The sequence below is a fragment of the Diuraphis noxia genome, unplaced genomic scaffold (genome assembly GCF_037042655.1).
Source record: "Diuraphis noxia isolate RWA-SAM2 unplaced genomic scaffold, SU_Dnox_SAM2 contig0004, whole genome shotgun sequence".
NCBI classification, from domain to species: Eukaryota; Metazoa; Arthropoda; class Insecta; order Hemiptera; family Aphididae; genus Diuraphis; species Diuraphis noxia.
The window spans coordinates 41,722,622-41,747,677 of record NW_028301714.1 but is presented as its reverse complement, the minus strand read 5'-3'; the positions used below and the strand labels follow the sequence as shown (position 1 = coordinate 41,747,677).

General features: G+C 28.6%; 5 protein-coding genes across 5 annotated transcripts; 4 read left to right on the top strand and 1 right to left on the bottom strand.

Moving 5' to 3' along the window:
- Window positions 1-1,681: 1,681 nt before the first annotated feature.
- On the top strand, window positions 1,682-9,105 carry brun (trafficking protein particle complex subunit brun). Its single transcript, XM_089226845.1, has 19 exons — window positions 1,682-1,963; window positions 2,018-2,144; window positions 2,237-2,428; window positions 2,564-2,844; window positions 2,905-3,121; window positions 3,198-3,312; window positions 3,383-3,518; window positions 4,026-4,166; window positions 4,265-4,734; window positions 4,797-5,022; window positions 5,109-5,410; window positions 5,480-5,706; window positions 5,829-5,943; window positions 6,044-6,113; window positions 6,258-6,400; window positions 6,456-6,612; window positions 6,670-6,862; window positions 6,929-7,173; window positions 8,175-9,105. Exons 2-19 carry the CDS (start codon window positions 2,024-2,026, stop codon window positions 8,319-8,321), a joined length of 3,498 nt encoding a protein of 1,165 aa, XP_089082971.1. The 5' UTR covers window positions 1,682-1,963; window positions 2,018-2,023; the 3' UTR covers window positions 8,322-9,105.
- Window positions 9,106-10,545: 1,440 nt separating this feature from the next.
- Window positions 10,546-13,145, top strand: LOC149056073 (uncharacterized). Its single transcript, XM_089226844.1, has 3 exons — window positions 10,546-10,718; window positions 11,550-11,744; window positions 12,980-13,145. Exons 1-3 carry the CDS (start codon window positions 10,584-10,586, stop codon window positions 13,073-13,075), a joined length of 426 nt encoding a protein of 141 aa, XP_089082970.1. The 5' UTR covers window positions 10,546-10,583; the 3' UTR covers window positions 13,076-13,145.
- Window positions 13,146-17,411: 4,266 nt separating this feature from the next.
- LOC107168752 (ubiquitin-like protein 4A) lies at window positions 17,412-20,154 on the top strand. Its single transcript, XM_015518266.2, has 3 exons — window positions 17,412-17,766; window positions 19,556-19,661; window positions 19,776-20,154. The coding sequence occupies exons 1-3, from the start codon at window positions 17,719-17,721 to the stop codon at window positions 20,039-20,041; spliced, it is 420 nt and encodes a 139-aa protein (XP_015373752.2). The 5' UTR covers window positions 17,412-17,718; the 3' UTR covers window positions 20,042-20,154.
- Psn (presenilin) lies at window positions 17,763-19,290 on the top strand. The gene has a single exon (XM_015518265.2). The coding sequence runs from the start codon at window positions 17,901-17,903 to the stop codon at window positions 19,110-19,112; it is 1,212 nt and encodes a 403-aa protein (XP_015373751.1). The 5' UTR covers window positions 17,763-17,900; the 3' UTR covers window positions 19,113-19,290.
- Window positions 20,155-20,210: 56 nt separating the features above from the next.
- On the bottom strand, window positions 20,211-23,427 carry und (methionyl aminopeptidase und). Its single transcript, XM_089225881.1, has 8 exons — window positions 23,097-23,427; window positions 22,828-23,040; window positions 22,043-22,185; window positions 21,753-21,990; window positions 21,600-21,694; window positions 21,398-21,539; window positions 20,527-20,832; window positions 20,211-20,445 (listed from the first exon to the last, which is right to left on the bottom strand). The coding sequence occupies exons 1-8, from the start codon at window positions 23,248-23,250 to the stop codon at window positions 20,324-20,326; spliced, it is 1,413 nt and encodes a 470-aa protein (XP_089082007.1). The 5' UTR covers window positions 23,251-23,427; the 3' UTR covers window positions 20,211-20,323.
- Between the last annotated feature and the right edge of the window lie 1,629 nt (window positions 23,428-25,056).

Here is a 25,056-nt window from a genome sequence, read left to right as displayed (position 1 = left end):
TCCATTAGTACTATTCGATCATTAAATCATTTACGTTTTTATTGCAATAATACAAAAAAGCAATATGCGTGATATCAAGTGAAGCCTCTTGAACGTCTATAAAAATTGAACTTCTCTCAGTTCTCTCTATATTAAGTATATTAATAGGTATTACATTTTGTCTAAAGAAATTTAATGATTTTAATCCCCTCGATTTTTAAGAACCGGAACCCTTCAATTTTAATTTTAACCAACCGGAACAGACCTAAAGTTTATATTACGTACCTGAACGCGGTTCCGGTCGATTTCGATCACTGTACTTAAGACATTAATTGTTTATCATATATTTTATATGACTTAAATAAGTCAAAGGGAGTAAATTACTCCCCGATTCTTCTGTAAGCACGCCCCTGTGGTTAATATGTCTGGGAGACTGAATAGGAATATATTATGTACTTTCTACCTAAACATTTAAATAGTGCAATTACTTCAAAAGGTATGTGTCAATACATAGGTATACGTAAAAATGAAGGAATTTTATTTTATTAAGATATCAGAGTATAGTGAAAACATATATCATTCAATACAATTATGTACTTACATAGAAATCCTACCCCTACTATTGTTATTTATTAATTTTATATATTTGTCATTAAGTTATGGTAATTTAAGTTATTTTTTCAAAAAACAATTAACCAACAACTGACGGACCATAAGCGTAATTATGGGGGGGGGGGGATAGTGTGAAAATTAGCCCCTTCAGAATTGTTGTCTATTTGTACAGGTAAGGTATGGTATATAAATATTATTTATACTATAATAACTTAATAACAAGGTACTTTAACAACATTTAATTTATTTCTTTTGTTAGATATCAAAATTCGACTATCACTGTGGTGAGACATATACCATGCACTTGATTTACATTTGAACATTGATACTGTAAACTTACAACAGATATTTTTCATAATATATACAAAACTTAAAAATATTTAATGAGATTAATAGGTACGAAAAGTACATAAGTATGTATGAAGCACAAAATAATAGGCGTAACAACTAACAAGTTATCTTACCTTCGGTATAAATAGTATATGAATATGATAGGTACAAATGGTACAAAATAAAAATATAGTAGATTTGTAATCAATGATACAAGGTACTAAAGATAATTTCTTAGCTGCTATTTACCCATTCTATTTTGTAGAGATTAAATTTCCCCCTAATAATATCATCTATACATCACTTGTAATTGTAATTGTTTTACATTTATTCCTATTTTAACTGTAACAAGACATTTAATAACGATAATTTAAAGTCTTAATCTTTTAACCAAGGTTTTTCTATATAGGTACCAGATATAATCTTATAGCTCTATTATTAATGCAATATATACTATGATTATTTAATTCTTGTTTATTTGGTTTTGATTGAAACAAATAAATAAATAATAATAATTTGTTCTTGATGAATGATGGTAATATAATATTATAATATTATATATTTATGTTTTCCTACTTGTTACCACCGTCTACCATTAAAAATATCTTTAACGAACTCTAAATAGTAAATACAACAATATGACAGAATATCTGTGAAAATATAGTTTTAGAATTTCTTTATTATCTATGAGTACAGGATCCACTGTTATCAATAGTAAAATGTTCAATCAAGTTTATTATCTACTTCGATATTGCTGTTTTGTACTTTTAAAGTAGATATTAGATAAGTGATTTCAAAAATTTGAAATTAAAATGAAATTACAAATACGAAAATAAATTTTACGGTTGACACTTAACAATCTGTTATAGTCATAGGACTGGTCACTAAAATACTAATAATATGATCAACTATTATTATTATTTCGTTCTCTCAGAGAATTGAGTTGTCTACGATTTAGATAATGATACAATTTTCCTTGTTTAAATCCATTTTGTGTTCACCATCAACCATTGTTTTTGTTTAAGTGTGGATATAAAATCAGGTGAGATGCGACATGTTTTGAATGTGCATTTTCATTTTTTGCACTAAATTTCAGGATTCGATGAGATCTTCAGTTAGTGCCATTTTGTCGACTCCAACGCAAGACCCAAACATGTCTCATCCAGACTATGAGATGACTGTGTATGATCATGGTAATCTACTTATACTGGTGAAACACCTAGGTAAATGGTTATTATTGGCATGTTATTAATTTACATTTTCTATTTACTCATTGTTTTGCTGGCTTGTGAGTGAAAAAATGTATTGTCTTCAGGGGAAGAATTATCAACAAAAAACTTTAACCGTCTTTTTGAACGTATATGTCGGATCAATCAATTACGTGTAGTAGATGGCACTGGTTCAGAACGATGTGTCCAAGCAAGGTATATTAAAGAATATCCAGTTGGTAATAATGATTGGGGTGATTTTCAAACACATAGACGGCTTTTAGGTCTCATAACAGTTTGTAAGTTTAGGATTTGTTTATTACATAAATATTATAATATGCTTATTAATAAAAAAAAACCAATGTATTAACTGTATGAAAATTAAAAGCTATACATTATCAATGTATGTAATGTATGTGTATTTTATTTTTTAGCTAAATGCAAACTTCAAGTAGAGTTAAATGAAATATGTAGATTACATGAGAGCTTAAAAGTTAAATATCAATCTACTCTATTTGATTCACGATGTATTATATTTGGTGTAAATGCTCCAAACTCTCCTGAATTAAGTACACCATCAAATTTCAAGTCAAGAGATGTATATTATGCCAGTGATAATGATCCAAATCCTTCGATTGAAATGCATTTAAATGAATTTTTGTCCTCTTTGTTTTGGGTATTGGATGCAAAACGTCTGGAAAAATCTAAAGAAAAAGTATGATGTTTTGTTATTAGATATTTTAAATATCTTGAAATCTGAAATTTTTTCTCTTAGTTGGATAAAGCTACTTTATTAATTGCTCCATTTGAAAAACGTAATATTATTGGTTTGGACATGGAGTCTAGAGCTAATAAGAAACGTTGTATGGGACGTGTAACCAAGCATTTAGCTGATTTGAATCTGCAAACTGGATTTTTAAATGATGCTCTTAATTTCTATCAGACTGCTATAGATACACTACGTTCATGTAATGATTGGCTTTGGTTAGGAGGTAATTTTTATATTTAATTATTAGTTAAAAAATAAAGTCAGTTTTGAATATATTGACATAACTATTCTATATAAAGGATGTTTGGAAGGGTTATGTGCAACATCATTAATGATACAACAACCTCAAAATCAACTAACAAAATCAAATTTTCAAAGAAATGCTTCACTTCAAGAACGTCATTCTAGGTTCAAGTATGTTCTCATTAGTTATTGTATATTACTTACTGTTTGATATTTTTTTAATTGGAAATTTACTTTGAAGGTTTAGACCATTATCCACAAATACTGGTTTTGTTTCATTAGATGATAATATTGTAAGATCTGCAATGCCTCAGAATTTACTTAGCATTGATGACATTTATAAGAATTATAGTGAAGCTCTTAAACACTATAGTAAAGTAAGTAGCTGGTGAAAATGTAATAAATTATTAATTCATTAAATACAGACAGCATGATTGGTAATTTTTCAGTTATCTAAATAAAAATTATTACATAAAACTTAAAATATTAAATTAAACAATATTTATATATTAAATGCAACATGTATGATAATCAATAAATATATATATATTTCAAAATATATAATATATAATTCAAAATTCTGTCATGTCATTTAATTTTATCAAATTACTGTTTGAAATTTACATCATATAACTAAAAAGTGTTACTAAAACTACATATTCACCTTTAGTAAAAATTAAAAATATATTATGATGATTGAGTCATCATACCTTAGGTATTAGGTTCAATGTATAATAAACATAAGCTTAGAAGTAGTTTGAATATAAATTTTTATGTAAAATTATCTTCTCCCCACAAGTATGGAAAATAATCAGTACTGCGATTTGTGTTATATGTTTAAGTTTATACAGTATACCCGTGTAATATATTTGTTTATCTTATAGTATTTAAATGCTGGAGTAGTATTAACTGAAGGAAGTCTAAAAGCTGCTCGTATAGCAGTTGACCATCATCATTTTATCCATGTACATTATTTTTTACAAAATGTTTTACCCGTGAACTTGACTTTGACCGACGAGGAGAAAGTAATTCTAATATTTTTCAATATAATAATGAATTAATTGAATTATACTTAGTTTAAAACTAAAAAACAAGTTAAAAAAAAACATTATTTATTTTTCAGATACAACGTTTAATGAAATTAGCAGAACTATATTCAGAAATTGGCTTTCATCGGAAAGCATCATTTTTTCAATGGTTGGCTTCAAAAAGATATGTTTCTGCTAGTAATCCACATACCTCCTGGGAACAGTGCTATCAGTTATTACTTAAAATGTTACCAGGACATAAGTTATCTTTAGATCCAAATGATTATGTTACTGGAGGGCAATTTGGATGGCCTGAATTACAACGACAAGTAATTAATGAAATTGTATTAGCTGCAAAAAGAGTGGGAAATGCTAGTTTAGCAACAAGGCATTGTACATTCTTATTACAAACTATGTGGTGGATGATGGATAAAATAGAAAGAAGTGCTTATGCTACACAATTATCTGTATTATCTGCACAATGTGAAGGTTCTCCTGTTCCTCTTGTATTGGATAATGGACTTGTAATACCTCCAGCAAATCTTTTAAATATTCCACAACCTGAGTAAGAAGCTTCAGTTTAACAAATTAATTTACCATCTATAATATTATTATTATCTATTTTAGAAACTTTTCTGTTCAAAATTTAAAACTTCACTTAAGGCCGCATAAGTTAGTGAAACCTAAGGAAGATTTTGGTCCGTTTTTATTTACTCCATTGAAGTTTGGGTCAATGGAAAAATATAATATCAAAAGTAATAAAATGGAATATGTTTGGGTTATAAATGAACCTTGTGAAGTTATTCTAGAACTTAGTAATCCATTAAACTTTGAATTAGAAGTAACAAATATTGTAAGTGTATTATTTAATAACTAATTATTTTTTTAATATAATGTTATAAATTATAATAATTGTGTCCAATTGCAATTTTATTTTAGCTCCTATTAACTAATGGAGCTGTTTTTGAAAGTATTCCATTTTCCATAAATTTACCTCCAGAAGTTAGTTATCAAAATGTTGTGTTAACTGGAATACCTAAAGAAGTTGGAGAGATTGAAATTAACGGTTATTCAACACATACATTAGGAGTAAAATCAAATTGTCGTCTTAAAAATATTCCAAGTGTTCCAGAAACCACATATAATGTACAAGTTATTCCGTCAATGCCCATTCTGGAAGCATTCATTTTAGATTCAAAAAATTGTAATATATCTAATGTTACATTATTTGCTGGTGAAAGGTATGTACAATTTAATATCATTTACAGTCTTTAATGGTATACTTATTGTTTTTTTTACGTTAATTGTAGTGTGGATTATAACCTAAAAATATCAAATGTTGGACCAATTTCTATTGATCTTTTGGAAATATCAATTGAATCAACCATTGAACATTCATTAAAAAATAGCTTAATTAAAATTGACACTGAAAATATTAAGGATTACTTGCCAATTACTCCTAAATCAGAAATTGTATTGGGGATTCATTTAACTGGTGCATTAAATTTCCTTTCTAACAACCAATATCCACTTGCAGGTAATAATGTCATAATATTTAATTAAAAAGTATCATGCATTCCATTGTCCATTGTAATTAAGTTCAAATCTTGAGTTTATATTAATTAAATATTGTATTAATTATTATTTTTATTGCTTTAGAATTAAATAGTTTGAAAAGTAGCTTAACTATATCAGGCCCAAGTTCATATCCATCATTACCAAGTCCTAAACAAAGGAATGAAAGATTGTCTCCAATGACTACTTCTTCATTTCGGTAAATTCAGATAAAGATTTTATTTTCAATTTTTTTTAAAATCTATTATGTATAACATTATAATTTTTAACTTTAAAATAATTATTTGTATATTTTTCAGATCAGGAGAAAGCAGTTTAAATTCAAATTGTTCGAGATATCGAAGCCCAACTGATATCACATCTTTAAAAGTAAAATTTATTGTATTTATGATTCACAAAAAATTATTTTTTACTCGAAAATTAAGTTAATCATAAATATTCATTATACCTACATAATTTTTTCATGGTCCATGATAAATATGTTAAATGAATAATAAACATGTTTAACTTTAGGTTATTGAATTTAATATTAAAATAAAATATGCTGGAGGTGAAGGTATGGCTGCTGGTTATTGCAGGATAATTTCATGTGTTTTATCATTAAATATTTTCAATTCTGTATTAGTTACTGGATGGGATGTATTGCAAGCAGAAACGTGAGTTAATTATATAATTGTATTAATTAATTTAGTCATTATCTTTGTATTTTAGGGGTTCCCAATTTTATTTGGTACTTGATGTCGTGAATATGACTAATCAAGAAATGGAACTTAAATATGCAACAAATAAAAGTATTTTAATGGAAGAAAAAGAATCTTACAGAATTCCTGTACCTGTTGATAGATTTTTAATTCATAGTTTAGAACAGGTTTAGTTACTCTATCATTTGATTATCAATACCAATTTAATGTCATTTAAATTTTAGGTTAGTAGTGGTGAAGAAGGACAAGCTGATATGGTTTCCCAGTGCAATAAACATATTGCTGAACAAGTTTTATTAAGATGGTCTGTTAATTCTTATGATGATTTACCACCTAGATGGGGTATTGCAAAATTATACGGTCTTACATTGTTCCCTCAGATGCTTGATATTGTTTGCACATCACCTATTTATTGGGGTAATTTTCTAAACCAAATGTTTGCAGAGCAAGTTAAAAATAATATAAAATATACATTTTTGGTAGAAATCAATTTAAATGAAGAAAAAATTGTTAGTGAGTGTGATGAAAAACTATTATCAGAAGCATCCCAATATCCTGTTGGTCAGCAACTAAAGCTACAGATTTGGGTACATAATTCTCTTATGTCTCCATTGGATGATGTTACATTGGAATTGAATTTCTATCAGGACTATCTGAATGGAACTACAAATAATCAACTAGGAAATAGATTAGCTACTACTGGATCAACTAAGACTCATACAACTAGAGTAAGTAACAATAAGTTGATTTATTCATACGATGTGTGGCAATTAAATAACGAGGATTTTTAATTTTATAATATTTATTTAATATTTACAATGATTTATACACCCATGCCTTCACAGTACTCTACTCCGAGTCTAACACACTTGGTCCAGCGTTCTTCCCATTTCTGGAAGCACTCCTGGAAGTCTCCAGAAGTTAAACTCTTCAACACCGTTGTTACGGCATGTTGAATGTCCTCCAAATCCTCATAGCGATGTCCTTTCATTGGTTAGGTTAACTTTGGAAATAGCCAGAAGTCCAGTGGAGCCAGATCAGGGCTGTACCGTGGGTGGGGGAGCGTTGTTATGTTCCTACTGGTCAAAAACTGTTGAACTTTTAATGAGTGTGCAGACGCATTGTCATGGTGAAGGACCCAACCATTTTTGGCTAATTCCGGCCTCACACGATACATTCTATGACACAATCGCTTAAGAACTTCATTATAAAATACTCCTGTCACTGTTTGACCTTGTGGAACAAATTCTTTGTGCACAACACCCCTAATATCGAAGAAACAGATCAGCATGGTTTTGATTTGACCTTACATCGTCTTGCGCTGATTCTCGACCTGATGCAAAACGTGATGCCCATTTGTACACACGTGGTTTTGATAAGCAGTCATTACCGAACACACGCTGTAATTTACGAAAAAATTTAGCCGTTTTTTCACCAAATTTCACCAAAAACTTGGTGACGATTCGTTGCTCGTTTTTCACGTCACGCATTTCTGTACGTCACGACACTACACTACTAACTTTAAAAAATCGGAGAGCACAAAATATAACACTGATCACTATCAAATTTGGCAGACTTGTGTATTACCTCGTGAACTTAAGGTCAACAAATTTTCAAGGTATTAATGTTACCACTATAGGAGATAGAAACAAATTCTCGTTATTTAATTGCCACACCTCGTAAGTCAAAAATATTTAACTAATATCTATTTATAAATTATTAAATCTAGGTAAATGAACACGATAGATTATATCATGAATGTGGGGTAATATTCTTTTATCCTGGTCAATATAAACTGAATTTGCAGTGTCAAACATTAAAGCAGCATATATGGAAATTAATACCTCCGTTACAATTGAATATTACTGCTGAATAAATAGTGAATATAATATTATTCAATATAATATATATTTTTCAGCTTAAATCAAATATAATTAGAAAAAAATAAAGAAGTCAATTAAATACTTATAATATTTACTTCCATGATAATATCCATTTAATTATTTCTTTAATTCTATTATGATTATTCTATTCTCTGTGACTCTGTTATGAGATACAAAAACTTTTTTAAAGGAAATAGAAATACATTTTATTAAACATTAATGTTCATGAAGTTATTCCTGGGTATAAATTTAAATTTTTAAATTTTCATTTATCTCTACCTATCAATACATTGAGGTTTTATTTTTATTTTCACCATATGGAACATTTATACCCTAAGCATTCATTATTATAAATAATAACCTTAATGTGGTACAACTATTTCAAATGATTGAACTAAGTGAATGAAAGTGGCAAGGCTATTATAAGCTCAATTATGCTTTTTTTGACAAGTCAACAATGCTCCATAACAAAATATAATAGTCTTTAATACTATTATATTAGTATGTTAATTTTTTTATTTATTTATGTAATTAAATATATTTATATTGTGTATTTAATCTATGATGGTGTTTAATCTAAAATATATATTACTTAATTATTACATTTTTAATTGTGTTCAAACGTTAATTATTTTTAATACAAATTATCTTTTATTATGATGCCAAATATTTATTTTTGTTAGTAATTATGAATTATGATTGTTTTTTATATAATATATTTATTTTTTATTTTAAACATAATTTTGGGTATATATATAATATTTTTTTATGTAATAATGTTGTTGTTTCTTGCAAATAAGTTTTTATTGTGTGGTAAAAATTCATATTTGTTATTCTTATGTCATATGTTACTTGTCATTTGCGAATTTAACCGTTGTTGATCATTTGGAATTGAGTCTAGCATCAGAAATCAATTTGACTAAATGGGGACATAGTTAAAGTTCTATGTCATTATTATTGTTGTTTATAGTTTGGAAAGTTAACCAGAAAGTATTTCCTACTATAGATAGTTAAAATTGTATGTAATAGTTATTTTTCTGGTTGTTACTAAGGATTCAGATAATCATCACTGTCGTATTAATAACTTCATTGGAGATATTATGCTTGAAGATAATTGTCTATAAAAAAGTTTATCGGATCCTACCCCATATAGTAATATTATTCTATGTCCCACCACCACAATCATATTCCCATAGGTATGCCTTTGATACTATATACGAATATACGCCTATTATAATAGGTACCTACAAAACCTGTATACGCTCTGAACTCTAAACGTTGGATTTTAGTGTGTAAAGGTAGATATAGATACGTTATGCTTCTTAGTCTGAGCTGAGCACTTCTATGTATATGTGGACAATGGCGGATAAAACGACAAATCATGTAATCCCTGTATATCCTGTCATCTCTATGGTTGTAACAATCGACAAGCATAATTTATACAAAGGAAAAACATAAAATGACATAATTAATATTGATTATTAACATGCTACATTGCCTACTTAGTATTTTCGTGAACATTTGCAAGTATAGTTTAAAAGACCAATCTAAATAAAGTATAAATTAATTGTTCTGATCTTGAAAAAAAATATTACCAGTCACAAAATAAACATCTTCAATCAAAGCAATATGAACAACAAAATGGTAATACCCAATTATACTATTACCTGTAAATTATTACGATTAACGGCATTCTGAAGTGTAACCGAATTTTTGTAGAGATGGTCGGCGAGGCAAAGCCAAAAACATTTACTCAATTGTAAACAAATTATTCGTATTATGTTTACAATTTTACTAACGTCATTCAACATAATTTATAAATCATTGGTTATTAATTTATTCGATGTACAAGGTAAAACCTTATGTCCTAACGAGTTATAAATTCTCAAACTAATTAAGAACTGAGAGTTTTTCTTATTAACTTTTACATTTTAATACAAAATATCTTCATCCGCATATTTATGACGTAAATATCCTGTATACTGGAGCATGCATTTATGTATCGACTAGTATGGTTGTATAATACAAGTTGATCAATTTATCATTAATGTCCATATATACCTACCTATTTTTAATATTAAAATACCGATAAAAAATATTATAATCTATAAAAATTGTCTATCTATAAATTTTTACAAACTAGTTGTTTCAAACCCTCGAATTAATATTAAATTCTTAGTCAAATATGATTGTAATATTGTACAGTACCTAGTTTTTAACACATGTCCTTAATTTAGAACTATCCGTCACCTGATATGACTCCCGAACAACTCCAAAAACTTTTGCCGTATAAAAAGTCTATGGACTCGATACATTTTAGCCTGCCGGATAATTTTGTTCCTGGATCCATCGCTTTTGCAAACTTTCCTGTCCGACCCAACATGCGTAAAGTAAGAATACAATTTGTTACCTACCTGCAGCTACCATGTATTTATAATCTTTTTAAAGTTTACTATTATACTGTAAATTATTAGAGTATCACTCTCTATTCACAATAATAAGTTGGGTATTATTTTAAAGTAGAGTGTAGACCATGGATTGTAAATGCATAAATTGTATACCTAGTGTTCAATGAATTTTTAATTCCTTTTTCCGTCACTTTAAAAAGTAGTATAAATAGTTTTTGCGCCAGCGGATTGAAGAACGGTGATGAATGATGATAAACGCGGGTGCCAGTTAAAATCACGAAAATAAAACGACGAAAATAAAAATCGCGAAAAGTAAGAAATTATTTTCGTTAGTGGGTATATGGTATACCTTTATAATATAATAATTAACAATTAATAATAACACTAGATAATAAATAAAGGGGATACACTTTAAGAATTAGTCAATGACTACGAAAATAGGGACAGACTTGAATACCTAAGACTTAAGAGGTGTTGCCTATAGTTTATCATATTAAATTTAAATTTAATTGTGTTTAGTATTTTGATTTTTATATTATTTTAATGTTTATTTATTACTTATTATATTATAAAGATTAAAGGTATACCTACCCACTAACGAAAATAATTTCTTACTTTTCGCTATCAATAAAGTTTTCGCTGTTAAAACATTTCGCGATTTTTACTTTCGCCTTTTTTTTCGCGATATTCACATAGATTCGATAGACGCTTATACCTATTTATAAATAATTTTGTTTAGCCTTTTTGTAAGCACCTTGCACATATTAAAAAAATATATATTTTCATTATTATTTTTTTATTTTAAATATACAGCAGATAAATAAAACAAATAAAAGAGTACATCACTCCAGCTGGACCCAAAGTGAAGCAAAAAGAATCTATGTAAAAAAGACGATGAATTTATATCATTGGACACAACCTGGACTCCCCACAGACTTTGTTCGAAAAATTATTTCAGAAAGTTGGGATAATATGACCGTAGATGAAAAACAAGTGTACGAAAAACAGGTGAGTAAATTAAAGTACCTAGGTAATCGGTAGGTACATTTAGGTATTGTTAATTTTTCTATATTATTTCTGTAGAGGTTAGTTTAGTACCTTATAAGTTTATTAAATTATCTTGTAATATCGAATGGAATGGTCACAATTTTTTGTACCTACATTTGACATTTATTATATTTTTCATTAGTACCTATGTTTATAATCCTTATATTTATTATTTTTTCTTTGAAATGTCAATTTCATATTTTCATGTATCCGAATATACATTTTATATTTTTAGAAAGTGGTTTCTTTTATTTATCATTTTTTGTGAAAAGAAATATTATATTTAATTTTACTTATAATTTTAGAAATACTATGTATAATTCTTTACTCCATCACAAGCTGCTTAAAGAAGTAGACACGTTTTTCAATTATATGCTGTAAATTGTTTATTTAATATTATATTTTACTGTCACTTATGGTGGCAACTGGAAATTATACAATAATTCATAGATTATATTAGGTTTAAGGTTATATACTTATATAGTACCTATGATTATGATTAAAATATTACGTTGTATATAGCTGTATATCCGTATAGGATATAGGTATACCTAATATTCCTGTGCCTAACGCACTTGAAAATGTTACCATACATTTTGATCATAAGAATGTTTTTTTTCTCGATAAGATCGAATAATAATATATTTATTATAATTTAACTACCTAACCGATTAATTTCAAATCGGTGATGTCAATACTCGATGTAAATGTAAGTTATACATAATTTTTTTTAAGTATAATTTGGTGCATATAATCTGACAGGTTGATTAGATATACATAGGTACTGTAAATAATATTAGTAGATTACCAGATTAGGTACCTATATAGAAAAGTATGTTTTAAAAAAGATACAACGAATAACTAAATAGAAGCCATTATAGTTTATACCTTGTGTTAGTTGTTATAAGATCCATAGGTATTCCATAAATTTGGCTTAAGAGTTTTTGAATGATTTTCTTGTTCGATTAGACCTTGATCATCTAAATAATTATAGAAATAATTATTTATTTATTCACTCGTTAGTTTTGAATCTTATACGACGTATAATATACGTGGTTCAGTTAGTCAAAAAACTAGATAAGTTTAGACTGCAAGGATTTATATAATATCACATATAGGTACTTAAAATAATTATAAGTTTACCTAATAATCGCGTATCTTTGTGTGAATAAAAATAAAACTTTTTTTGTACACAGGCAAACGGCGAGTACGGGCCCTTGATGGTTCACCCTCACTTGTCACTTATGTATCAATGTGGACAGCTAGGAAAGTTTTCCAAGCAATCAGAATAATTGTAGACGTAGAGTAGTTTCATTTTTTGTATTATGTATATTAATTAATTTTAATATTAATGTACTTCAATCGTCCAATGTATATATTTTTGTAAACAAATATTTTTTCTCATTAAAAGTTAATCGATCAATATATATAGTTAAACAAATAACTTTTGTTAATACATGTACATCATGTACATAATACATTGACAGTAATATATTTATTAGCAAATTAATGCAGCAGTTATATGAGTATATATAACTGTAGATATATATATATATATATATATACACTGTACCTATATATTAGTATACTTCTGTATACATAACTCAACATACCGCCTAACAGCATAGGAGTAACTATAGCTGCAGGGCCTTTAAATTAGTTAGGGGGTGTGTATAGCTGAAATTATGTGTTGGTTCCTAGTAAAATAAAATATGAAAACAGAATCAATCTCGTCCCACTCATCGTTATACATTTATGTCTAAATATATATTTACTATTTATTTATTTAAAACCTCAACAGCTAAGGTTATTAGCTTACATTTTAAAGATACATTATTAAATTATTACATTGTGGTAGGTTTAAGAATATTATACAAGGAAGAGAAGGATAAAAAAGATAAAAAAAAAAAACAATTTAATACTATATAAAGTTATAAAGTTTAGTTCTTTGTAAAAATTGTATGATGTTGCTGCAGTTTTCAAGACTGGGTTCAAGACTTCATTTAAGTGGTCCGAAATATTATGTTTTGGTATCGACATAGTTACGGCAATGTAGAAGGATGTGTTTGACTGTTAGACCTTCCTCGTAGGTTAAGCAATGGGCAGGGTCTTCGCGCCTCATCAATTACCCATATGTGTGCCCAATTCTGAGTCTGTTGATTATGACCTGGGCTAAGATTTGTATGCAACAGCATGTTTTTTTTTTGCTACGTCCAAATGAAATTTAAGTGAGTAATGTCCGCGGTTTATATTATTGTGATGAAAATGGTACTATTTTTATTTTGTATGTTTTTGCATGTATTGAGCTTAATACATATATTTAGTATGATCGTATTCATTGAATACTTATACCAATAATAACTAAACTGATCAAAGTATTTAACTTGGTTTTTTGGTTGAACATATTTGTTTTTATAAATACAAATACAATTCTAAGGTACGATGAGTATACTTATGTACGTTCATCGATCTAGATGATCTATTCGAAAATTTAAAAAACATGTGGTCGTAGCATATAATAATACATTAATACTCATATTTCTACTATTGATTGAATGAGAATTATAAATTGTATTACAAAATAATAATTAATGTATGGGAAAAATAAATAATTAATTTAATTTTTAATCTTAATTCTACGTATTATATGACAATTAGCTAATCACTGATATATTTCTGCAATATTTTTTTTGTAACTACATTTGTGTGTGTTATTGTATATTTAAAAAATTTAAATGCATAGTTTTGCATATTTTACAATTTTTTATTGCATATAAATCCTAGTCCTGATTATGACTATAATGGCCAAGGGTTGATAGAAAGTTTGATTTCGTTCAGTTTTGTCTGCGACGATGTCCAACGCAGTTGTCACTGTTGCAGTGTAAAAGACTGTATAACTCCCCTTGATGTCACTCAGAGAGCAAATTTGCACAAGGAGGCTTCAGGGGATATTTACCATTAATTTATATGAATAGGTACAGCATAAACAAATTATGAGACCAATATTTTAACATTCCTCGATTTGTTGATATACAATATCGGTTACACCTGAAGAGCCCATGTTTAAGCGTAAGTTTCTTTTTATATTATTTTGGGCTTAGATTTACTTTTTAGATTTAAATTAAATATGTATTTTCAAACTGCTAACTACTCCAGGGTAGAAGGATAAACTGTTATTCCCAAAAGCGCAATGTATAAAAATATACTCGAGTCTGAACGGATCCAAACGCTGAATGTCTTCATTTCATCACGCCTAGCTTAATATGTAGGTAGGCACTATTTTGGCTATTTTGCCTAGGTATGCTATACGCCGGGTAGCACCTGTAACACCTGTGCGGCTGTGCTAAGGAATTTTATTAAACAAGTACAGGAAAGTTTACTGGTTATTCTGCAGTCTGCTAGTGTTCTAAATTCGCGATTACTTAACTTATTTTAAATTTTAATGCAATCCATCAAGCTATATAATCTCATATACTATGTACAATTGAAAAATAATTTGGTAACCTTTATATTTTGGTACACCTAATATATTTGTTTAATATTGTCATATTGGCTATTACATATTTACTTTGAATAGAACCGTTATAAAAACTTAATGAGTAACCAAGTAGGCTTACACAAACAATCGTTACTATGGACAATAAATATATATCTTAATACCGCAACAATCGTAACCATCTATCGATAACACACGGTCGACAATTATGTTCTAGAAGTGGATTTGAATCTAGCTATTATGGAAAACATATACAAAATGAGTCTTTAATTAAACTTAAGAAAATATTCTTCTCTAACAAGGTTTTTTGAATTATATATGTTAGATAATCTGACAGTAATAAGATAATTAATGAATCATTTAAAACTGCAATTAGAATACAAAGTTTTGTGACGGTTAACTTTTATATTGGAATTTGGAAAAGCAAAGCCCTCAAAGTTCCTCTAAATTATGCATAATATGATTAACATTTAACAGGTACTCTAACTATATAGTATTTAAAATTTTGAAACTATTCAATTTTATGATTAAGGATTGAAGTTTACAACAAGGTTTCTCATAAGCAGATACCTACTATTGTAAACGAAAATAAATCTTTCTTTTATAGAGTTTTTAGTTCAATATATTTTGTACAATTCTAAATCTTCTAAACGAAAAATAACAATTTTTGTTATATTTTGTTATAATTCAAAAATATTTTTCGTGGGTACTTGAAACGTTCTATCTTTATTATTATATATTTATATTACATGTATAATGAAATTTAAAAGCGAAATTCTTTTGGCAAACATTCATTCAATCTAATGTATACTGTTATACTAAGTAAAATATATTACCTTAATATCAAATATAAGTATTTAGTAATATAGGATTTATACTATTGAGTTAATGTTTAACGCATCTATTATACAGTTACTCCTCTAGAATCTAGACATTTACCTGTACAGCAGAGTGGTGTAGTAGACAGTATAGTGGTAAACTGGTGATAACCACTTAGTAGTTGGTCACGTTTTTGAAATTGAAATCTGGAAAATTACAAAGAATAAAGATCGCAATTTTATTTTTATTTAGATATTCACATTTACCCAACAAATCCGAGAATCTAGGAAAAAACGACACGGAAATAATAACTCAGGAAAAAATATTAAATGTATTTTACTTAAAATTCACAAATATCAGTTTGAAGGAAATTATCAAGTTATTTATTTAAAAATATAAATAGGTTGTCAGGTTGATAATATTAATACTAATAAAAATATAATAATAACATAAATTGCAAATATTGTGAAAAATCAGCTATATAGCTATAAAAATATGGCCTGTCTCGATCTTTACTTAAATATTCTTTTAGGTACTTAAAATTTGAAACATCAGTTTATTTTACAATAATGTGAAAATAAACTCACTGTTATAATGGTAATAAAACCAATTTGAAAAAAATATTTTGCAGTACAATATGATAGTAATTATAGGATGAAATTAATTACAAAAGTTGTTGTTTTTGTATAATTATTTACATTTATAGGGTCTGAGGGCGGCTGTTAAGCTGTTAAATGAGTAAGTACTTGTGTTCCGCTCCAGAGTTTCAACGATAATTTACTGTGGACTGCGGTCAATTATTTAATTGTATACTATGAATTTGAAAGCCATGATAATTATGATAATTATTATAATAATGATATAACACTAGGTTTTCAATTAATATAATTTAATCATTGCAAAACCAATACATTATTTAATTATTAAGTCATAATTTCAATATTTGGCTAATGCTTTGTGTCTTTGTATCAATAAACCATAACTATCTAATATCCTTTATTGTCTTTTTAGATTAAAATATCGATTCGATAATAATAATTTGGTTAATAACGTTCAAAATTTAATGATAATATTTTAAATATATTATTATATATTTATATTACAGTAATATTATGTCTAATGTGTGTAAATATACGTACGGTTTATAACAGGTTTAAATTTGCCGCCGTTTTTAAAGTCCTAAACTTCATACAACATCCTTGGTTTTTGTATTTTTTACAATAATCTATCAAATTGTCTGTATGTAATAATATGTCGTATATAGCTGCAGCAATAGCCAATAACTGATGCATGATTGTTCGCACTGTATACTCTATTTCGTTTTATTCCATATCACCCACTCTCGAGTCTCGACATCAGCTAGCCACTACGGCTACGAGCTGCTATTGCCTATTTTACCTATTCCGATTTTCATTTTTTCAATAATCACCTTGGAATCGCGATCGAGTAGCGCCTTTTCGCTCGAATCGTGTGTTCTCAAATAGGCAGGCACCGTACTACCGTAGAACCTCGCTTGTTCACGACGTCATGAAGCTTTGAGTTTGGCGACACTTCCTGTGTGTAAATCAAGAGTATTGATTTGCGGTTTAAATGCAGTGATTGTTGCACGGTCCGGAAACAATGAAAATCAACATCAAGATACTTAACGGACAGGAATGTTCATTCGACGTGAGTATGGGAGCTTTTTAAACGATACGTTATTTTCTGTTAAATTGTTGAGGAAGTGAGAACACGCGCTTAGATCTTTGTGCGTAGATTGAGGCTTACACTTTGGCGTCACTCCTTGTTTGTGTGTAATATTGATGCGCGACAGCAGCAACAGAAGTAGAAGTAGTAGCAGTAGCAACAGCAAGTCACCGACTCGTAGAGATTCAATTCCGCTCATGGCTGCCGAGGCCCCCAGGGAAACGTCCCGACGTGACTCGTTGACGGCCCAAGAAGAAGAAACGCTCAAGTATGGTGCCGAACACGTCATCAAGCTGTTTGTACCCGTGTCGATGTGTATGTTGGTGGTGGTGGCCACGATCAACTCTGTGTCATTCTACAACGTCAAAGACGTGTACCTGGTGTATACGCCGTTCCACGAAACCAGTCCCGAACCTTCGACCAAAGTACTGAACGCTGTGGCCAATTCCCTGATACTCATATCTGTTGTCATTGTTATGACAGTGTTCTTAATCGCATTGTACAAATATCGGTGTTATAAGATAATACACGGGTGGCTCATCATGTCGTCGTTGCTTCTGTTGTCCATGTTTACATGTCTGTACATTGAGGAAATCTTATACACATATAACGTTCCTATGGATTATATAACATTTTTTTTGGTTATCTGGAATATTGGTATGCTTGGTATGATATGTATACACTGGAAAGGCCCGCTTCGACTCCAACAATCATATCTGATATTTGTTGCTGCCCTCATGGCACTTGTGTTTATCAAGTACATGCCCGAATGGACCACTTGGGCTGTGCTGCTTGTTATATCTATTTGGGACTTGATTGCTGTCCTCACTCCACGAGGACCCTTGCGTATTCTTGTTGAATTGGCTGAGGAGCGTAATGAACAAATATTCCCTGCACTAATCTACTCTTCTACGGTTGTTTACATGATGAACCGTTCAGATAGTGTCGATAGTACTACAGACAGTCAAAATGGATTTACTAGGACCTGGGTTGAAGAACATCAGCAGCCTCAGACCGAAGAAGTCAGAATTTGTAGAAGACTGATGGACGATGAAGATAAAGGTGTCAAGCTTGGATTAGGAGATTTTATATTCTACAGCGTTTTAGTGGGCAAAGCGTCATCTTATGGAGACTGGAATACCACATTAGCATGCTTTGTGGCTATACTAATTGGATTATGCCTAACACTATTATTATTAGCTATATTTAGACGAGCTCTGCCCGCTTTACCTATATCAATAACTTTTGGACTTGTATTCTATTTTGCTACTCGTGGACTAGTAAAACCATTTGCAGACATGCTAGCCTCGCAACAAGTTTTTATATGATTTTAATCCATTAATTTTTATATTTTAACATTTATTGTATAACTAAAATATATACTATAAATGATACTATCATTATAGTTACTACCTACTTAATACTTATAATTTTTTTTTTTTTTTAATAAGTATATGAAATTTAAATAATATTTTTAAATAAATGATTAATTATTAAAAAAAAAAATTCTGTATACTATTTTGTTCCTCAACAATGCATGAATGCATTGACTTATTTATAAGCTTATTATGATTATTGCGTACAAATTGAAGTATATATTTTGTAGTTCAAATCTTGAATGACGTCATACATTTTATAAGTTAATTATATCACTTAGTTTCAAACTATATGATAATTCCATTTAAATGTTTATAATTGCCAATTATCTAATAGTTCTGTGATTCAGTTAATTTTTTTTAATTGCATTTTAATGCGATCAATTCATTTTTAGGTTCAAAGTGAGATGACAATAGCAGAGCTAAAAAATCATGTATTTGAAGCACTTAAGGTTCCTGTTAAAGATCAAAGATTATTGCTTACCGGTCGTCCTTTATGTGGTAATTATTCTTTAACTTTATTATTTTACAATTTCTTTGTTCAATATATAATATTTATCTATCGTGATTAAGCATTATTTATAAAGGATAACTTTTTTTTAAAAATATTTATAGATGAAAAAACTTTAGTTGATTATCCACAAATAAAGGACGGTACCAGATTGAACTTAATTGTTAAGCAGCAAATCATTAAAACTGACGAATTAGAAGAAATGATCACTAAACATGTACGAGAACATTATAGTACAGAAGATACGGTCAAGGTATTAAAAGAATTCATGAAGGAATTTGACCGTTCTCTTACACAGTATAGCTTAGATGACTACGAGCGTATGGCAGAATCATTGTTGACCAATGATGAACAACAGAAAAGTCAATAACTATCAAGGCATATTATGTAAAAAAAAAAAAAAAAAAAAAATAAGGAAACATAAATAAATTAAGTAATAAACCTATTTTTATCCACATATTGATAATATAATATTAAGTGTAATTGACCGGTAGTTAATCAATTTTTGAATAGGTTTTATATATTATAACACCATAAAATTTAATTTTTTCATTTATTGACCACCGAAGGTTAACATTTTATTTAGAATAACAATGTATTTGTTATGATATTAGCGACATAATATTTGTATGGACTTAAATTACTCGTAGAGTTAATAATCATCTCCTTTGCTTATGATTTCCTTGCAAGTTGGTCTAAGTACAATTGTGTGCTCAAACTGAGCTGTGTAACAGCCTTTGATATCACATAATGGTGGATAAGCGTCAAGAATTCCTGTACAAATAAAATATTATATTCAATTATTGTCAAAGTAACAGAAATGTATACATTTTTTAGACAAATGTAAAAACTTACCTTTATCGCATAAGTCTTTTAGTGCCATTTGATATTTCGTTGCGCCCAACCTATCAAGCCAGCGTTTACAAAATGCTAATGTACTGAAATTCTTATTGACTGTACTGAGCAATTTTTGTGATGCTTGGAGTCGTAGTGGCACATATGGAGCATCAAAATTTTTCATATAATGGGATGTATCCATATCATCTCGAACAATGCCACGGCCAGTGGAACCAAATGTTTCTATAGCATAAAACTCGTTCTCCTCCATCATAGTTGCTTCACCACCTTTAACAATTGGTACAGTTTTTCCCGCATGTATTCCTGCAAAATAAATAAATTCAAATCTGAGGCATGTACAAATAATATTCCAACTTACAACTACCTAAACCAGGTTGGACAGGTATTTTTTATTAAATATGGTCAAAAATACAAATTGACACATTAGTTTTTAATTCAGTATAACTATTCAATCTTTGTAAGCTTAAAACAGTAGGGAAGAATGAAGTTCTAAAGACACAAGGGCGGTTGATTATGACCATAGTTGGTATGTAATTATGATATTTAAATATTCAATTATAAAAGCAATGCAAAGTATTCTGAGTAAAGGTAAATAACGTTTTATGTTTTTTTTAAATAGATTTTTAATTTTTTACTAGCTTAAATTTCTACATTTCAATAAGAAAATGAGTAATACTCAAAAAAACCAACTATTTAATAGCAAATTCTTTCTGTTCATTATTTAAGATGAAAATAATAAGTTATTTAGTAAATGGTATTTTTTTAAAAAACCAATCGACCAAAGTATGTGTTAGCTATATACCAATACATATCTTACTTCACTCGCAATCTAAAATGATTAAAATTGTTATAATAATTTTATATTTACTATATGCATCAATTGAATGGCCATTGAGATTTCTAATTGACTTAACAGGATATGTTTTACCATCAAGCTCAACTTCATAAGATTCCATTACTTCTTGAATTGCTTCACCAACTTCACAAAGCTTAACATCGATACCAGCAGCCTAATAATTAAATTGTCAGCAAGTTATTTTTTATAGTAAATTTTAATCTTCAGAGTTTACTTTTATTCCTGTATTAGTTGCATCCCTCACAGCTTCAACAAGCTTATCATACTTGGGATTGAAAGTCAAAGTAAATGCACAATCAATTATACGGCCTAAAAAAAAAAAAAAATTATGGATGGAATTTAAAAGAGAAGAAAACATTCAATTCACCATTCACGTGTGTGCCGAAATCAATTTTGGTAACATCATCATATAATAAGACTGTAGGATCACCCGCATTGGGTGTATAATGTGCTGCACAATTATTTCTTGAGCATCCTGTGGGAAAAGCTAGACCAGCTTTAAGTCCATCTTCTCCAATTAAAGCTCTAGAACATCGCTCTAACTCTTCACAAATTTCAATCATAGTCATACCAGGTTTCACCCAGCTTTGAATATGTTTTCTTACCTAACTCACAACAATTAATATTAAATAACAGATAATAAATAAATAAATTTACTTGTCTATGAGCTTCAGCTGCCCGTCTGGCATCATTGTAATCATCATACTTTGAACGTTCAATTGCTCGTTTCTCTTCACTTGTTATTCGCTGTTTGCCCATACGGCCATCATATTCAACTTCTTGACCAACAGGATACTCATCTATGATAACAAAGTAATTACATACTAATTAATTAGTTATAAGATAACAAAATTAATTTGAATAGGCATTAAACAACAATATTGTTTTGTGATAATTAATATTATGTTTTCACAAGCAACAATACTTTAAATTTCAGATTCAATAGATTTAATTAATGGTGCATAATATATTTATTATTATTATTTATAAAATAACTAAATAGGTTTTTACAAGTATTTACAAATTTAAAATATCAATTTCTTGAGCCAACATTTTAAATTTGTAAAATATTGTGAGACAATTATATTGTTTATATTAAATTAATCTTATCTTTAAGCACTATTATAGGATAAATAGTTATCATCCGACCATGATTAAAAATCACACCACTTCTATCTGCTGAGTGATTAGATTTATACATTTTTATTTTAAATTTTTAATAAACCTGATTAATTAATAATATTTTTCTTAATTTTAAATTTATGAGTAACAAAAATTTGATTTTTTAGAAAATAAGAGAAAAATCTCAAGAAATTTGAAAAAATTAATAAACTTGTCAAGTTTTGAAGAAAGGATATTGCAAAGGCCATTCTATAGAAACAGCATACACAAAAAAATCAAATTTTTACACTTGTTAAGTTGTTTTAAGATAAGTGAATTACTCGTTGGAAAAAGTTCATGTATGGGGACAGATGGAGGATCAGTTTGCTTTTTTTCTTTCGACTCTGGTTCATTGACCTTAGTTTCCTTCTTTTTAGTACGACGTCTGGTCTTTTTTTTCTCAGCTTCCGTTTCATCATCCATATTAATATTGGTCACTCCGCTAGTCATTTCTTTTTCTACTTCATCTTTTTCTTTTGTTTCTGTCCCATCATCTAAAAATTGCACATAGTAAAACGCAAGAAATTAAAAAATGTTTTTACACCTTTACCGTTTGTTTGAGTCTTCTTCTTCCTTCGCTTCCTCTTCTTCTTTGTGACCGCCGATCCATCTTCAACATCTTCTACTTGTTCTTCATCATCGAACACTTCTTCAGTATTCTTTAATACATTTGACTTACCAACTTCATCGAATACTGCTGCCATTTTGCTGGGAGTATTGAACTCAATAATCGACAACAGTTAATATTTACAGTAACAAAAATCTTAATTCGAATTTCGAACGTATCGGCTGGTAATAGCTATTTACTTAACGAGCACAAGACCGATCGGGATCGGAACGAATGATTTCAAATACAGTACACAAGAATCAAAACATTTCGTATTTGATAAAACATTAGTTATTTTTTTAGGTTATTCTTATTTTACCGGTTATCAGTGTATTTAGTTCTACAAGGTTATCAATTTATCATCACGGACTGGTAACAGTGGAAACGAGCTTAGTGAGCAGAATATGTGGCGCCAGATATAATCACCGGTAGTGCTAAGATCATTCGATTCATTCGGTAGGTATCTTGTGTGCGGAACTTTTTGGTGACTTGTCGAGTCCCGACCATAGAAAATAGATGGTCCCGACTCCCGATCCTCGCCGGGCGGCGTAATTTCTACACCTATAATTGCCTATAGTTGTGAACACAACTTTCCTGATTGGTTCAAAATATGCCGCTCAATTTTTGAAATATTTAAATACATTTTAATATTTAAAAATAAGGTATATACTATATATATAACCTATAGTTAAGGTTTATTATAAGCTTATGATATACCTAAGCTAACTATGATAAAAATTATATATTTGTGTAATCCATTGTTAGAAAACGTTTGTATTTTACTCATAATATAAAAATTATGAATACAATTTATATTTTATATTGCAATAATATTGGAACCATTTTTATTGGTCCTTAATTTTAGGGCTATTTTTTGAAATTTTAAAACTCGTGGAATAAAATGTTGTAATCGTTATTAATTACGTATTAAGATTGAATATGTTGTATTATATTAATTAGTAGATTTTTGACATAGTTATAACCATTAAATAAATTAATATTTTAGACATTGAATTAAAATAACACTAAAACCAGGAACAGACTAATGACTATATTATGTACAGAGCGATTTAAAATGGATTAATCGTCTTTTATAGAATAATGACGAACCTAGGAAAAAAAACAACAAATATATTTTACTTTAAAATTACAAATATTAGCTTAAATATTGTATAGTGTGTGCCATAACTGTAAAAAAAAAAAAAAATTTGTAACGTTTTTTCCACTTAAATATTCTTTACATGTTTTTAATTTATTCTGTACCTATTTTTTATGCCATTAGTATTTTAAATGTGTCATGAAGAATGATATATTATGTGCCCGTGGGCTATTAATTATTATATTATATTATATACGGTAATCATAGACAACTATACGTCTATACACATCATACTTGTATGAAAATTAGTGGTGATGCGACATTGTTATATTTCTTCTGACAGAATTGAAATAACCACAATATTATTAATTTTAGAAAACTTAATCAATAAACATACCTAGTTAAGCCTATTTCTCAGTAATATATAATACTGCAGAATACATTGTTTATACAGGAGCACATAGCGAACAACTAGTGGTCTAAGATATTTAACAGTAAATTATTATTATACTGTAGGCTACCATTCACAAGGCTAGGGATTAATATAAGTATTTCGCTGGATTAATCCCCTCCTGATTGATTGATAGTACTGATGCAGTTTCTAAAATAAGAAGGCTGGCCAGAGTTTTAAAATTAGATGGTTAAAAAAGTTGTTGAATTTATATATTTTTACAATTTAATAAGTTATATTATTGATTAAATACCAGAAATAAAAGAAATACCAGTAATTATTAAGTGATCTTTTAAATTGAATTTAAAAAATCTCTTTCAAAAATATTGTATAACAAAATATATCTTATTGAG